This window comes from Molothrus aeneus, chromosome 4 (assembly GCF_037042795.1).
Source record: "Molothrus aeneus isolate 106 chromosome 4, BPBGC_Maene_1.0, whole genome shotgun sequence".
NCBI classification, from domain to species: domain Eukaryota; kingdom Metazoa; phylum Chordata; class Aves; order Passeriformes; family Icteridae; genus Molothrus; species Molothrus aeneus.
Window position 1 is genome coordinate 555,059 of NC_089649.1, and position 15,650 is coordinate 570,708.

At 42.4% G+C, this 15,650-nt stretch overlaps 2 protein-coding genes across 2 annotated transcripts in view; one reads left to right on the top strand and one right to left on the bottom strand.

Moving 5' to 3' along the window:
• Positions 1-10,147, bottom strand: part of RASSF6 (Ras association domain family member 6) — a 58,950-nt gene extending 48,803 nt beyond the window's left edge. The window contains exons 1-3 of the mRNA XM_066548879.1: positions 10,074-10,147; positions 7,813-7,902; positions 6,945-7,000 (exon numbers count right to left, since the gene is read on the bottom strand). The gene's annotated coding sequence lies outside the window, so the exon portion shown is untranslated. The remainder of the gene's footprint in view (positions 1-6,944; positions 7,001-7,812; positions 7,903-10,073) is intronic.
• LOC136555851 (interleukin-8-like) lies at positions 1,019-3,547 on the top strand. Its single transcript, XM_066548881.1, has 4 exons — positions 1,019-1,123; positions 1,911-2,046; positions 2,800-2,883; positions 3,443-3,547. The coding sequence occupies exons 1-4, from the start codon at positions 1,063-1,065 to the stop codon at positions 3,471-3,473; spliced, it is 312 nt and encodes a 103-aa protein (XP_066404978.1). The 5' UTR covers positions 1,019-1,062; the 3' UTR covers positions 3,474-3,547.
• Positions 10,148-15,650: the final 5,503 nt, after the last annotated feature.

Here is a 15,650-nt window from a genome sequence, read left to right on the forward strand (position 1 = left end):
CCAGCCACAGCAAATAGAAGCTCAGCATTCGTACAACAAGGATCCCTAACAGAAAACTCTGTACAGTGCCATAGCTCTCACTCTTGTGTCCCTTTGCTAGGACCTAGGGTTGCTGTCACTGAAAAGATTTCGGAAAATACTTGTTAAAAATGTCTGGAATTACGGAGGAAACAAAATCAGCTGGGTTCAGCAGGTCATGCTGTTTCACTTGCATATAAAGCTTCCTCTGTTTATCATCCATTAACACGTGTAACATGAAAAGTACAGGCATGATTTTCAAATCCATTCAGAATTCAGCATCTGCTTCCTTCAGAAAGCTTTGAATACTGCAGCGTTTATTAGATACAAAGAATTAGTGATGAATTTACTTTGAACCATGCCCCTTGAACAGAGGAAGAAAATAACTAAAATGAAAATATTTTATGTCAAAATAATGCTGAGGTAAAATCATGACCCAGTAAAGAGCTTCTCAGTAATTTCAGCACTGCCTGAATTCCACTCTGATGGCTTGTATCAGGTAAGCAGAAGCTGTCACCATAAGTGGGAATAAGAAATTCAGTATCTCAAGTATAGACCTGATACATCTACAAAGAACAGTTATAACCCTGAAGAAAATAATAAGTGACAATCTATTATTATTATATTATATATTAACTTATTATATTATTTTAATAAATGTAACTGAAACCATTCTAAAGTTGCATTATTAAATAAGGATATGCTTTAGAAAAAGCAGAAAGTTTACAAGTCTACCAAAATAATCAGAATGTGTGACTATCATAGACATATTTTAACAAATTAATGCATTGTATTAATTGCATTTGCAGAATAATTCCTCGTCATCTAGGAAGAAGTTTCACAATAGTCATGTGACTCATTTTTACTGCATCTGGGAAATTCCTGTAACGCAATCTCTGTGCCAGCAGAGTACAGAGGCTGGGCACAAAACGGTATATAAGCAAGAATCAACAGTCCTCACACACAGCAGGAATCAACAATCCTTTGGGACTCCAGCTCACAGAACCAGACCTAAACAGGCCAGCGAAAAACTCCTGTTCAACCATGAACGGCAAACTCGTAGCTGTCCTGGCTCTTTTCCTGATCTCAGCAGCTGTGTCTCAAGGTAAGTAAAGCTTCCCAAAGTCCCCCTGGCTGCAGTTTTGCCGAGGCATCAATTGAGATGCTTGTCCTTGCAGGGTAGCTTTCTATTTGTCTCCCTAAGTTAGTCTCTTTTGAGAGATTTTCAGCACCTCTCTTCAGTCAGAAATCTACCATGTAGACCTCAGACTGAAGAGTTACTGACATCTTGTGGGAAATATTTTAAGGGTGCAACTTGCATTTGCTTTATTTTTGTTTCTATTGAAGTGTATGTGGCTAGAGACAGGTTCTTCTGTGGCTAGAGACAGATTTTTGTTCTGGAGTGCTTTAATGTTTCTCTCCCTTCCCACACAAATAACAGTTTATCATCTCATATTTGTTGCTTAGTGACCACGCTGCCTCAAGCAAGTAATACATAGTTGAAAGGGAGAGCAAACGATTTGAACATAGAACATGGGAAAACCTGCAATTAATGAACAAATCTAGGGCTCTGTCTTCTGCAGAGTGGCCAAGTTTTTTTATCCAGATATTAAAACAATGCAATTAACCATACTGTGTAGTCAGTATGGTTAGTAACTGCAAAATATGTGGGTTCATTTTTAAAAGATTTATTAATTTAGTTTCCAATGTAGTTGGGCATCAGTTCCCCTGGAACCCAAGTAACCCTGCCCATAAGATGAGGATTTAGGCAGCTTGGACAAATGCAGTGTTTTAACTGAGAATCTTGTTACAATAGAGCAGCTGTGCTTTATGTCTGATACATGGACCATAACAGCACCTGCCAAACCCCAATGTGCCTTTTGTGCTCACAGGCAGGACCCTGGCAAGGATGGGAACCGAGCTGCGGTGCCAGTGCATAGCCACTCATTCTGGGTTCATTCCCCCGAAATCCATTCAGGATGTGAAGCTGACACAGAGCGGCCCCCACTGCAAGAACGTTGAAGTCATGTAAGTAGCTCTGCAAGAGGTTCCCTGCCCTTCCCCTGCACTGCTGCCACCACTGCTGGGCTTTCAGGCTTCACAAGCACCACAGTCAGCATGCTGACCTCATGCAGCCAGACTTGGCTTTTATTTTGGGAGGGATAGTTTTAAGTGAAACACCCTGTTTTTCAACATCCCTATGACCTTACATATTCCTGAACTGACCATTGTTCAGCTGTCAAGGGACATATGAAATATTTCTAGTAGTGGAATGTGAATTTCATGGACTTGTCAGCTCTTAGTACACAAGGTAACGATGTAGTTTGAATCCTGCATTTATTAGGCAGGCAGACTCAAGGAGAAAAACTAAGTTCCAGTAAGCACATTTAGGGAAACAGTGAACCAACCTAACCTGGTCTGAACAGCACAAAGGAACTAAAATGTTAAAATTTTTATTCTGCTCAAACAAAACTTTTCACCACTGGAGGTTTCAATAATTGTGTAAGAAAGCTTTAGTAACATAAATACATCCGAAACAGGTATTCATAAATAGAGGGAAAGATTTTTGGGAATATGTGTCTGCTTTGAGAGCAGACACAGAGACTCAGAGTTCAGGATGGTTCTGGTGTCTTCAGCTGTATAAAGCAAAACAGCCAAGTCTAACCTGGAGTAGCTGGGATTAATTGATACTATCTGATCTAAAAATGCAAGATTACATTCTGTGAGTAAAACAAATCCATGTAGTAATTTCCTGACTTTTCTTTATTCCCTGTTTTGCAGAGCTACTCTGAAGAATGGCAAAGAGGTGTGCTTGGAGCCCACTGCTCCCTGGGTACAGCTGATTGTAAAGGCAATTATGGCCAGGTAAGTCCCATTACCTTTCTCTCTGGGCAGCTGAGTGGCAAACCTCCCAGAAAAAGCCAGTTGTAGGATTCTATGGTGATACTTCCCATTCTTTCTTAACCAGATTTAAAGAACAGGGAAGCTTCCTGCTTAACTATAGAATCAGTCTTAGTTTTTCTGGCTGTGCTTCAGGGTCCTTGCTCAAGCTTATATGTCAGTACTAAACCTCTATCAGCAACTCTGTCTGCAGAGAAGCACAGAAGTGTTTTTCTCCCTTTGAAAAATAAGGCTTTAAAAAAGTCATCTTCCCCTTACTTAGTTGCTATTTTTGAGCTAGTGAGGTTCTTGCTGTGAGGAACTGCAGAAGCTTGTGCTGGCAGACCTTTCCCAGCTGGACACCAGGCATGCACACAGTGGGATTTCAGCAGTTGCTTTCGAAACATCAACTTTTTTCTCCCTGTGTTTCAAGATGGCACAAAGAATGGGAAAGAGACCCCACACTCTAAACTGTTTGTGATATGCTAAGCAGTGGTAACGTGAACCTTCTTTTAAGTTATCCTCTTCTCTCACCTCTTAACAGGGCTCAAAAAAATTCTGACTCTCCACTCTAAGAAACACCAGGACAGAAGAAATCTGGGAACTGCTTCTGCTCCTCTGTCAAGAGAAATATTTGGGAAGAGCTTCATTCAAGCAGTGCACAATCTTCCACATGCTGCATGAGCGTTATGATGTTAATGCTGGATGGTTTTATTTATTTATCTATTTATTTAACTATGTGTATTTAAGGAAGTCTCACTTTGGTCAGTGTTGTCCATGGGACATGCTGCCCTGACACTGAAGGAAAAGTGGTTTGCTGAAGGACATGGAGAACCCTCGGCAGCCACTTGAGCCAAACATATGCAGTGAGGTGCAATGCACCTGCAGCACAGCTTACTCACACTAAGCCTGATCATTTTGCTATTTCACCAGCAAACTGATGAATCCTCCTGCTCCCCTGGAGCGCACCAGTATGTTGTGTCAACAACAGCTTCCTGAACCACAGTCAGCCTGTGGCCAGACTGTGAACTGTAATGCCTCACTTGGAGAACCTAACCTACAGAATGTGTAATGCTCTATTTGGTATTTATGGTTTGTGATTTCTGTGGTATTTATAAATGTATTTATTGAGCAGTTTCTATGTAAGAAAGAAAACAGTTATAATTTATTTAATTTTTACTGGATTTTTCATTCCTGCTATCTGTTTGTGGAGAAATATTCACTATCTCATTACTCTGTACTTGATTGTATGTCTAATTAACTACTCCATCAGCTAATGGAAAAAACTGTATTTTACATACCTAGAGTTTGATTATGAGAGTGTAATTATTCCTAAAAATCTACTATTAAAAGTTTTAAATTAAAAAAAAATTGGTTTTCTGCTTGATCTTTTAAATCTTCTTTAGCTTTATTTGAAAATTCTACTTTATTTTTGCCAGCCTGATTTCTGGAACTGAAATGAAAATTTTTAAGTCCATGGTGCCATAACTTTCCCTGTTATGGTAGCCTGGCACTCTTGACTACACTAACACAGACTCTTAAGGTGGACTAAGTAGCTCACTCTCCTCTCTTCAGGCTGTTCCAAATCCATGGGGACTGGTGGGGTCTAGGGCAAGGCCCCTTCTTTAATTCCCTTGCAGACAAAAGAGTTTTACTCCCAGATGCCTAAACACCATTAAGTGTCCACTTCAGCCTCACACTTGTAACTACTACAACAAAAGACCACTATCTGACCATCAAAACACGAATTTGCCACCTTTACTTTGATACCCAAAGAGCAAGCACTTATCCTGGTGTAACAACTGCTTCCTATTCTGGTCCCTGATATGCAATGTGCTGAACACATGATTCCTCCTTCTCTTAAAAACTTCCCAGAAGGAAACAGGGAATAAGAGAGAAAGGGCATAAGTTTAAAGACTATTGTTTATAACTAGAGTATAACTGTTTTTTTTGAGGGATGCACACTCTTATTTCACTTTAATCTACAATCTAGATAGTAATAAAACAGCAGAGAGATTTTTGCTGGGTAACTTTGTGATCATAAAATAAGACAGCTGTCTCTGGCTTGTTTTTTCTTGAAGACCCTTCTCAGTAAGCTTGATGCCCGTCCTCTCCTTCACCATTGTTATTTTGGCATCAGCTAGAAGAGTTCTACCACTTTAAACAACGTGTCCTGTGGTCCTCCAGCTATCAGGCCATGCAGAAGCCACGGGGGAGAAGTGCACACTTTGGAGACATGCAGAGCCTGCAGTCAGTGTCTGTCTGGGTACATATGCACATCTGTGTAACACAGCAGGCAGCTGGCCAGCGGGTGATTAAGGGTCAGATGTTTGCACCACAGGGAAAGGATGGACCCTGAGATTTCACTGCAGCTAACTACATGCTGTTGTCCATCTTCTCCTTTTCCCAATCCAATGAAAGTTTCTGCTCCCCTCAGTCACTTCATTTAGCATCTAAACTGTCTTTCTACAAGACTGTCAGAAGACCATTCCACTTTACAGCTGCTGTGTGCATTCACCACCTCGCTTTCATTTCAGTGCCTTCCACATCATGAAATGCAGCAGAGGTGTTTACATATCCTTTCTGTCCTCTGGTATTCTCTTTGCCCCTTTACTTCACCTTCCCTTCAAACCACTTTTATTTTCTTCTTGCACCAATAGGTTAATTTGGGGGGCAAGAGAAGTGGCAACTATCAACTGACCAAGCGAGGACCTCCTGTCATTTCCCTTTCCTCAAACTCCCTTTCCCATGCCTGGTTGCTGGAGCTCTGCTCTTGTATGGAGAACTGCAATTGTCTCCTCAAGTGTCTATGATTGCTGTCCTTGCAATATTGAAAGTATATTTCTCTCAAATGTATAAACACTGCAAACTATAGAGGAAGTCATGGGGAGAAATACTGGAAAGTCCCTGAAAAATACTCCTAACTCTTCCTTAGAAGTACAGAGAATGCAAACATGAGTTTCTTGGCCTCAATTTCTCTGTCTGTGCTGAATATTGGCTAACATAAACATAATGTTGGCTAACATAAACATCCTGGTTTTGTGTTAGGTGACAAACGTGCTTAACTTGCTTTTGATTATGGACTGCTTCCCATTCTAAAATGATTGTTTTTCTTATGCTCTTATCACATAACAAGGGAAAACCCCATTTTTCCAGGAAAATTATGCATACAATGGACTTAAATTGCAGATTTGTTTCAGGAATTTATTCTTGTTTATAACAAGATATCATGAGCAACTCTACAGGAAATGGATCCTTTGGAAATTACACCAACTGCCATGGAAACTTTGGGGTCAGCAAACAGGCATTTTGTTTCTGACTGCACAGGTGAAACAAGAATTTTGCCACCTATAAAAATAAGCCTGAGATCTCTGCTGTTGGAAAATGTTATGAAAATTGACTTTTATATTACCTGCAGTTAAATTACTTATAGTAACAATCATTGGTATCAGTCAGTGCAAAGACTACTTCACAATCCCTGTGGAATTCTGGAGAGGGAGATTCTGTGGAAGAATCTGGAAGGTTATAGGTATAACCAGGCTCACTGCCCTTTCATGAAACAGGCAGCAGTGTGACGTCTCTACAAGCTTCTGTGGGCAGATTTCAACATAGCTATGCTGAATAACTTTTCATCACTAACAAATATCATTTATTTTAACAAGCATCAACCTCTGATACACCCAATTATTTTATTCCATGGAAGTTCAAATTCATGAGGAATGTGATCAACATTTTTTTGAAAGAAAAGGCTTGCACTAGGTTTCCCAGAACCCATCTCCACTGACTCAGCCAATAACACTAGCAGAAAAGTGAAGCTAAGACTGCACCACCCAAAATGCACATTGGCAACTTCAGTATCAGTTTGTCCATTTCACCTATTCCTTACTAGGGGACAGGTGAACTGGGGAAAATTCTAATATTTTTATCTTTTGCAGAAAACTTTTTGATACATAGACACCTTATAAAAATCTGTGGAAATAAGAAGTCGTTGGGCAAGTGGCTTGAGAGCATATTTGAATCAACTTACCTCCAGTGAATCAACTTACCTCCAAAAAAGCCTTCAGTTTTTGAGAAGGAGAGTTAAGCAGCTTTTCTGACTCAGCTAAATACAAAAATAATTTTTAAGCATGAAGTAACATTCTTGCTGCACTCCTAAGATTCACAATTTCTAGCTTTTTCCTTGAAATAATTATCCAGAATGATGAAAGTTTCATAGCTCATAAGAGAAGCAAATTAATAAGTCCACTCTCTTAGCCTCATTGTTTTATTAAAGACATATATAATGTTTGCACTGAAATGAGGAGACTTCCAAAATACTGACAATTCTTCTTTTCCTCTTCTGTTTTCAAGGTCACACTTTTTACAAGTTTGCAAGCAGACAGGAGAATCAGAATTCAGCTGTTGTGCTAAAGCCAAAATGTCAATAAAATTGCAAAAACTTAAAACACCATTTCTGTATGAAGTGTGTCTAAAGCATCAGTGGCAGATTTCATGAAGAATGAGACAGGACATGTGAATGAGAGCATGGACCACATGGGCTTTTTCACTTGATGCAGAACTTCTTGAAGGAATGAGAATGTGTGTAAAATGTACAGGAGAAGCAAGATATACTAAGCCCAGAAAAGGACCAAAGAGCTGAACTTGGAACACCCCCTGCATTTTCTTGCTATTACTGAAAAGTAAGAGTTGGTCCATGCAGGTGTCAGACCTCTGTGTGAAAGGAACTTAGTCACTCAATACAAACAGTGAAGAGCAAGTGACTTGTCAAAAATCCTGACTCTTTGAAAGCTTTGTGTTTGACTTATCAATAACCAATGAAGGAATGCACAGCCACCCAGCTCATTCATTGCTGAGCCAGACATTGCCAGCAGCAGACCAGTAATAAAGCAAATAAATCTAGATTTGCTGACTTACTGCACCCCTGTAGTCAAAAATTCCATCAGTCCTCATTTTCTGCTTTCTTCTCTGTTTGGTGCTTCACCTCTGAGAGCAAAGCTTGTGATCCTGCAAAAGAGAAGCAATTGACGTAAGCGCTGCTCACCCTGAGCACAATCTCAACGAGAAGAGCCAAAGAAAACAGGCTCTGCTGTAGCTGGTTCGTGTTGAACACTGCAGCTTCACCCACTCCTTGTTACCACCAAGGAAAACCCAAGAGGTTTTCGCATACACCAATCTTTCACCAAGGTCAGCAGAGACTCAGCTGAGGAAGGAATACGGGAAAGAGCTGTCAATCCACATGCTCACACCTGACCTGTTGGCAGGCCAAATGGTGGAGTCATTTCCATGTTGAAAAGTTCCACAATGCTATTCCTGCTTAGAGGAAAGGATGAGGGAGAGCATGCAAGGTCTTCTGATACTAAAATGACCATTAAAAAAAGAAGAAAATGCATGAAAAGTACTCTGTGCAGTTTGTTTCAAATGGTGTGTACCAGGAATACAAGCCAGGGCCATCCAGATGGAAAGCACTGTTCCACTGCTGGTGGAACAGTGCTCCCCTAGAAAAATGAGGATTTGAACAAACCAAAAAAATCTCATTAGAAAGCAATGATTTTGTTAAATTCAAGCTTGTTTTCAAGAGCTAAGGGCAAAGTTCATCTAAATTAAACTAATCTTAGCTCACAGCAAAATAGTATTTGGAGCTAAGTAAAATTAGTATTTTCAGTCAATGTCCTGATCAATTTCATTTTATGGGGGCTTTCACTGTCTAGAAGAAAACCGAAGGTAAAAATGCTGCATTTCAATGAAATCAAATGTTGCTTTTTTTCACTAGCCAGTTTTCCATGGAATGTTCCTAGCTTGCTGTTTCTCTTGCCACCTCAGTTTACTCCTGACAGCAGTACTCACTAGCAATTTTAATTTCTTAGTTCTTAAGAAAGAAAAAATGCTTTGCTCATGTTTGTTGCCACAGCTTTTAGCACAATGTCTTGGTATAGTCCTGTATCCTGCATGTACTGAAGAAATTTGGAGTCACACTATCTGGAAATTTTATAAAAGGAAGGGAAAAAATAAAGAAAGACAAGATAATGGGGAAGAAAACCATTGACAGTAAACTCAGTGGTGATCACATTTACCAAAAATGTTACCAGTGTGTTTCCTCCAAACACCTCCTTCTCTAAACACCTCCCTATAACAAGCTGGAAGGTTGCATGTCCCTCTTGCTGCTTTGTAGGCTATTTTGGATAATTCAGTAACAATTAAGCAAATTCACTGGTATTATTTTTCCTTCCTTCCAACATATAGCAGCCATTTTTTGTTGCCAGGAACAGTCTAATTCATTTTACCACAGACTCCAAGTACTTTGGAGACTAAACCTGCACATGGCACCCAAAGGGCTGTAAGGAAGCATTCCCTGAGATAGCAGCTTCAGTGTCTCCTAGGGTGTAAGGCAAGTATGATTTCTTCATTTTTCCTTCATTGCAACACAAGCAATGAAAGTAACAGACAGGACTGAAGTTTGCGTGTCATGAGAGAAGACTTCAAACATTTTGTGATTATTCCAAAGAGTGTTCCCATTTTCTTGTGATCAGATATCTCATGTCACTGTTTTCCCAAGTGATGCCATCACTTTAACCAAAAGACCACAACTATTCAAAGCACATTCCCAAAAATTACTCAGCTCCACTGAGTCCGAAAACTGAAATTGCCTTAAGCCATGTTGGGGGGGAATGTTGATTCTGGGACCTTGGATTGGGGATTTTTTGGGTTGAATAGCTCATTTTTTCAGCGACTCGTACTTTCTTTACTTGCAACTCTCTGCAGATGGAACAAATTTTATTGTATTTATTTCTAAACAGATCATTTCTAAGTTGACTAAAATCTTTGTTATGAAGTTCGCACAGATCCAAGGACAAAAGCCTGCAGGCAATTTGTAGGATGAAGAGCATTTTCTGCTCCTGGTAAGGCCAAGAGGAGCTCTTTCTGCCTTTCAGAAGCTGTGATGACCTCAAAGGCTTATCAATTGAACAACTCTGTGGGAGTGGAAGGAGTCACACAGTTGTAATCTTTGTCCAGGATCATGCCTGCCACTAAAAAGCCAGGAGATTTTTCCCCCTCAGCAGAGGTAAGATCAAATTGCTTAAAGAGTTGGGTCCCAAACTCAAAATAAAGCCCCTCCTGTCTCCTTATATGTTAGGTGTAAAATACCAGAACCACTGAATCTACCACCAGTCACTCACTTTTTGGGAATTGTTGTGTGTCCAGGAGTCCCACTTAGTAAGGTGACAGTGAAACCACAGTCTCTGCAGTCCCACCAATGATCACAGAAAAGGTCAGCTGGCACCTGAAACTGAAAAACAGAAATGATGGCCAAACACATGGATTTCAGAGCCAACAGGTTCTATTTGCCAAGGTAATGCCTGAGTAATACAAACACATTCCTTTCAGCTATCAACAGTGTGTGTGTGTATGCTCATGCTCTGATTCCCAGCAGTGGGCATGGTGAAAAACCTCTAACTCTGGGGAAGGGAAAAAAAAAACCTGAGGGCTCCTGAATGTTAAATTTAGGTGAAGATGCAGGAAGGCAGGCAGGAAAATACTGAGCATCATTTGCTATAGATCATTATTTTAAATGTGAATTTTCACATCTCAAAAGGTATTACAGAAAGGAGCACACAACAATATGTGATGTGTGCCACAATGCAGCTGGCAAAATGGAGTTGGGATTCTCCATGACACAAGGTGAACACTAGGACACTTCTATCTCTTACAGCTTCTGGTATTATTTTCAAGGGCATATGGACTGGAAACATTTTAAAACTTGAGAAACACACAGGGAAATTGAAGGAAATAAAACATCTGACAGATAGAAAACTTACCTTGCACAAAACTGCAGCTTGAAATTTGGTTTCTGCCTCCAGCAAATGTGTTTGTACTTCATGACAGAGCTGGATCCACAGGAGGATTTATAGGTGCTAGGGAGCAGCACCTCATATAGACAGGGAATACTATGAAGCATGCTGGTATAGGTAAAAAAGGTAACATAATGAAGATGAGAGAATATCAGCAGTCCATATCCTCTGACTTCAGTCTGTACTAGGTAGCAGTGACTCGACATTTTACAGATCAGAACATAAACCATTCCTAATAAAAACCCTGGAGGAAATAAGACTGCTCCTTCAGAGATTGGCCATGTTAAATGATTTCTAGGTCATGATCAAAGTTCACCTTACTCTTGTATCTGGGACACATCCTCCAAGGTAATTCTCGTGCACTTAGGAGAAGTTCTCACTTGTTGAAGTGAGACATCTCTTGTTTAATTGTCTTGTAGCTCTCCTGGGCCTGCTGCCAGTGAATGGCTCACACTACAGGTGCCAAGCCAAATAAATACCTGTTGTGGAAAGGCACACAGCCGAACTCTGAAACAAAGGAGCCAAATAATTTCCTGCATGTAATGAATTAAGGACTGGATAATGAGAAGGTAATTGAGACATAAGGTTTACTGTCTTTATGTACCTATTCAGGGCCTGCCTGGGCTGGGAGTGCTTTCTGTGTCCCAGTAACCCTGAGACCCAGGCTAAGGACACGGAGAGATTTCACAGAATCACAGAATCCTGGCCTATCTTCACACAGCAGCTTCTGCTAAAGAGCTGGGTGAGTTGAACAGGAACTTCAGTGAGGCAAATACAAATCTTGTGGTGAGCTCTGTCCCAGCTACACTGACACCACAACTTAAAATAACTAATTTAAACTTAATTCAAAATTACCTTCAAGGTCTCTTTCAATCCAAGCCATTTCATTATTCTATTAGTTCCACCTGCACTCGGTGCATGGCAAACATTTATAATGAAAGAGGGCAGCAGGCAGGGGAAAACTCAGCTTTCTAAAGTGGTGCTGTCTGTTCCCTATCTTTTCTGTACTTGCTAAAGGCATTTTGTCAAAGATGGTGAAGGGAAACAGGGCAAAGGTTACAATTGAAGAGAATTACTCTGCAGCTCAGCCTTGTTGCTGCTGTCATCTAGACTGAAGAGACCTTACTCACATTTCCACAGAAGGGAACTAGAAGCAATCTGAAGTCTACAGGTACAAAGCCTTGCTCAGGCAGAATGGTCTTGCATGTTGAAATAGCCCCAGAGACACGCATTTCCCTTGTTCCAGGCCTGTTTGTGCAAGCCCTGACTCAGAGGACCAGGCTCTGTGCCATCTGCTGCACCGCAGCACGTCCATGACTTGACTGCTGCTCTGAGGGACAGCTGGCTGCAGAGTTTCACACATTGCTGCTCCATGTCTAAAAACAGCTTCACACTCCAGACCCCAGGAGACATCTGGAATTTCCTCAGCAGTAACCACTGTGGAATGAGTCTGATGGGTCAGTTCTTGTGAGCAGTCATGCAAGCATAAAGCCAAGTGCTGTCATGTAAGCTGTCCTTACTCATGTGTACTGTCTAAGAGCAGTGTGTAATCTGACTGCGCACGAGTGACAATGAGGGATCTGCTCCCCACATCACTCTGAGCTGGATCTGCCAACTATAATTGCAATGACCTGGAGCAGATTGTGCACCATCCTACCTGCTTGTTGCCTCAGTTTGCTGCAGCTGGGCAAATCCTTCTTCCTGCAAAGAACATGGCACTTCCTTGGGACACGCATATGGGGAACTCCCAGTCCAAGGTTTGTGTGGCTATAACCTGGAGGGAATGGTGACTCCACCTCCATCATCTCAAGGGATCTCAGTGAAGGTTTCTAATTAGTGGCTGCCCCTAAGCTGACCATGTAGCTTCCTTTTAAGACCAAGCCAAAAGTCAGATGCTCCCAAGGATGGCGTTACCAAACTGCATCTGGGTAGGGGTCCAAATTAGTCATTAGATATTTCCTGATAACATGGGGCAGTCACCATTTGCTTGTGAAATAAAATCTTCCTGCAGGGCTGATCTCCTGAGGGACTAAGCCAGCAGCTGTATGAAACAGCTGAGCTATAGATGATGGAGCCCAGGAATGAGAGTCTTTGTGTCCCATCAGCTTGCTATCTCCTTAATCCCTTTTTAGGACGGCTTTATACACTGTATCTTATCTAGTTTGGGTCCTGACTTGGTTTTGTTCTCAGACAGTTCATCTAATCTAAGGCATTCAGGCAAATTGGGCAAGACACACGGCTGCCTGATCCTGGAAGAAATTGATTTGCTGAACCCCACCCATGTTCACAAAAGTCTGTGCAAGAAAACAGATTTGTTAAAAAAAAAACACCCAAAACCAAACCAACCAAAAACTAAGACAAATAAAGTGCAATATTCTATTTTGTACTAAAACTTATTACAAAAGAAAGTGCGCTGACCATAACTGATCTAAACCTGTGTGTAAATAAAATGTAGAAAACAGTCATCTTGTTTACATTAAAAGCTCATAGGAAACTGCTATTTTGCTTCTTTATAACTGAACTTAGCAAAATGTCTTGACAGGAATGAAGATAGAGAGTGACCTCTCTGTGTGAAGGAGTGGAACAGAAGGCTGTCGGTAGTAGAGTGTACGTATGGAAATCCGAGGAAAAAAAGATTTCCGGTTTTCAAAAACTAGGTGAATGAAGGGATGCTCAGGAGAGCAATGCCCACTGAGTAAGAGTGCGTGGTTGCACATGGTTCGGCAGCAAGGCAAGGTCCAGAACCCGAATTCCCCTTTGGCTCAGCACCCTGCACCCTGCAAGCTAACGGAGAGCCCCCAAAAAAAGCCGCCGCTCCTTTCGGAGAATGGGGTCCCAGCAGACCCTGGGCGGTTCCCGGGACGGTGCAGTGCCACACTTCTCTCGCTCCCGGACCTGAAGCAGCCGCTGTGCCGGGAGCGGCCGCTCTTCCCTCTCCGCCCTGCTCCTTTAGCGGCACACACCCATCCCTGGAAAGGGGCCACTGCCCCCTGGCTGCACTCCGGGGAATTCCCCGGCAGCTCCCGGCCGGGAATAAAAGCACGGGAGGGAAAGGGGGCCGCTAGCCGGCTCCTGCACCTTCTCCGCCGCCAGCACCACCATGAACCCGCACCTCCGTCTCCTCCTCCTCCTGGCCGCCGCCGCTCTATGCCAGTGTAAGTGACCGAGCCGGGGTTACCCTTCCGTCCGCGGCCGGGCCTCGGCAGGGGTGCGCGGGGGGCCGGGCCCGTCCGGGGGCCGGGGGGTTTCGGGGGACCCCGGAGCCGAGGCTCAGAAGGCTCTTCCTGCCTTCCAGGTGCGCCGCTGGCCGGCGAGCTGCGCTGCCGCTGCGTGCGGACCGTGTCCGAGATGATCCCACCGCGGCGCCTGGCCCGCCTGGAGTTCCTCGCCGAGGGGCCGCACTGCGCCGTGCCCGAGGTCATGTAAGTGCCCGACCCCGACCCCGGCCCCGGCCCCGGCCGCGGCCTCACCCCCTCCCTGTCTCGCCCGCAGAGCCACGATGAAGCAGGGACAGATGATCTGTCTGGACCCCATCGCTCCCTGGGTCAAGCTCCTGGTCACCAGGATCCTCCGCAGGTACGTGCCGGGCCAGCTGTGACCAGAACTTGGGACCAAACTTACCTTCTTAAACCCAAGAATAACGAGCCACATTCTGTTATTGATTTCTGTAGGGAAATCCAGTTAGTTACACCAAAAATGTGTCCAGAAAGTTGCTTCTGTGCTGGGGAAGAGACAACCCAGCAGTTTGTCAGGGAGAGTATCCACAACAAATGCCTGATTAATTGCAAATCTAGCCACAGTACGTTCCATCATCACCATCAGGCATCTTTTCCACACCTTCTATGAGATTTAATATCTGGTGTATGCAAGAAAACTTATGGAAAAACTTCCTGTCTGGCTTTACAATTTGAATTCTGCCTATTGCAGTTCAGCCAACAAGCTGTGAGTGAGGGAAGGAACACCTCGGAATGAAGTTATCTGTTTGCCACAAGATCCCGGGAAACAGACGCTGGGAGGACACAATAGCTCAACTCTCTAGTTTTGATGGGTTTGTAGATCAGATGTTCTATGTTTCATTCCCTCTCCTCATAGTTGTTATTGCCTAATCCTATGTATGGTTTTATTGACTGGGACAAAGTTATTGAATCCATTTGATAAGACAGTGGAAGCTTTGCTGGACACCTCTCAGCAGCCTTCTCAGAACTTGTTCCACCTTTGTGCAAACTCCTTCTTGCCAAATTCTGTTTGCCAATAACTTCCTATAAAATATTAATATCTGAAAAGAAGATGAGTACATCATGAAGATGATTTTGTAAATGTCTGCAGAGAGTGCGACAGGAGAGGTTTGAATGGATTGTGCCGATATTTGGGGGTAATCCTTCCATCAGGAATAACAGGAGTGCTGGATGGCACTTAACATTTCAGTGCCTGTCCAGGATTACATGGGAATAAAACCTGGTTCAGGCAAGAATGTTTTGCTGAATCTCTTTTTCCTACTCCAGCTCTCCAGCCTTTAATTCAGAATGCCTTGGGACCTTTTTGCGCAATGTACTGAAATGTAATGAAATCAGAAATTTTGCCCCGGAAGTCTTGTTGCCCTATTTGATACTTAGAAATCACAGTGTAATGAAATCAGAAATTTTGCCCTGAAGTCTTTTTCCCCTATTCAGTACTTACAAGGATTTAATAATTTCTATGAAATTGTGGGGGTTTGTGCCATGACTGGTTTGAGTTTTAACCAGATAGTGTTGAGGTTGGTTAGCTGGTTTGTTTTAAAATGGGTTTACATTACAATATTTGGTATTTATGCACAAGATCTAAAGGAACAGTAAATGTTCTGGAGAGACTTAGACATTTTATGTCTACTTGTATGACATAGTGTCATAACTCATAAAGAATAACTAA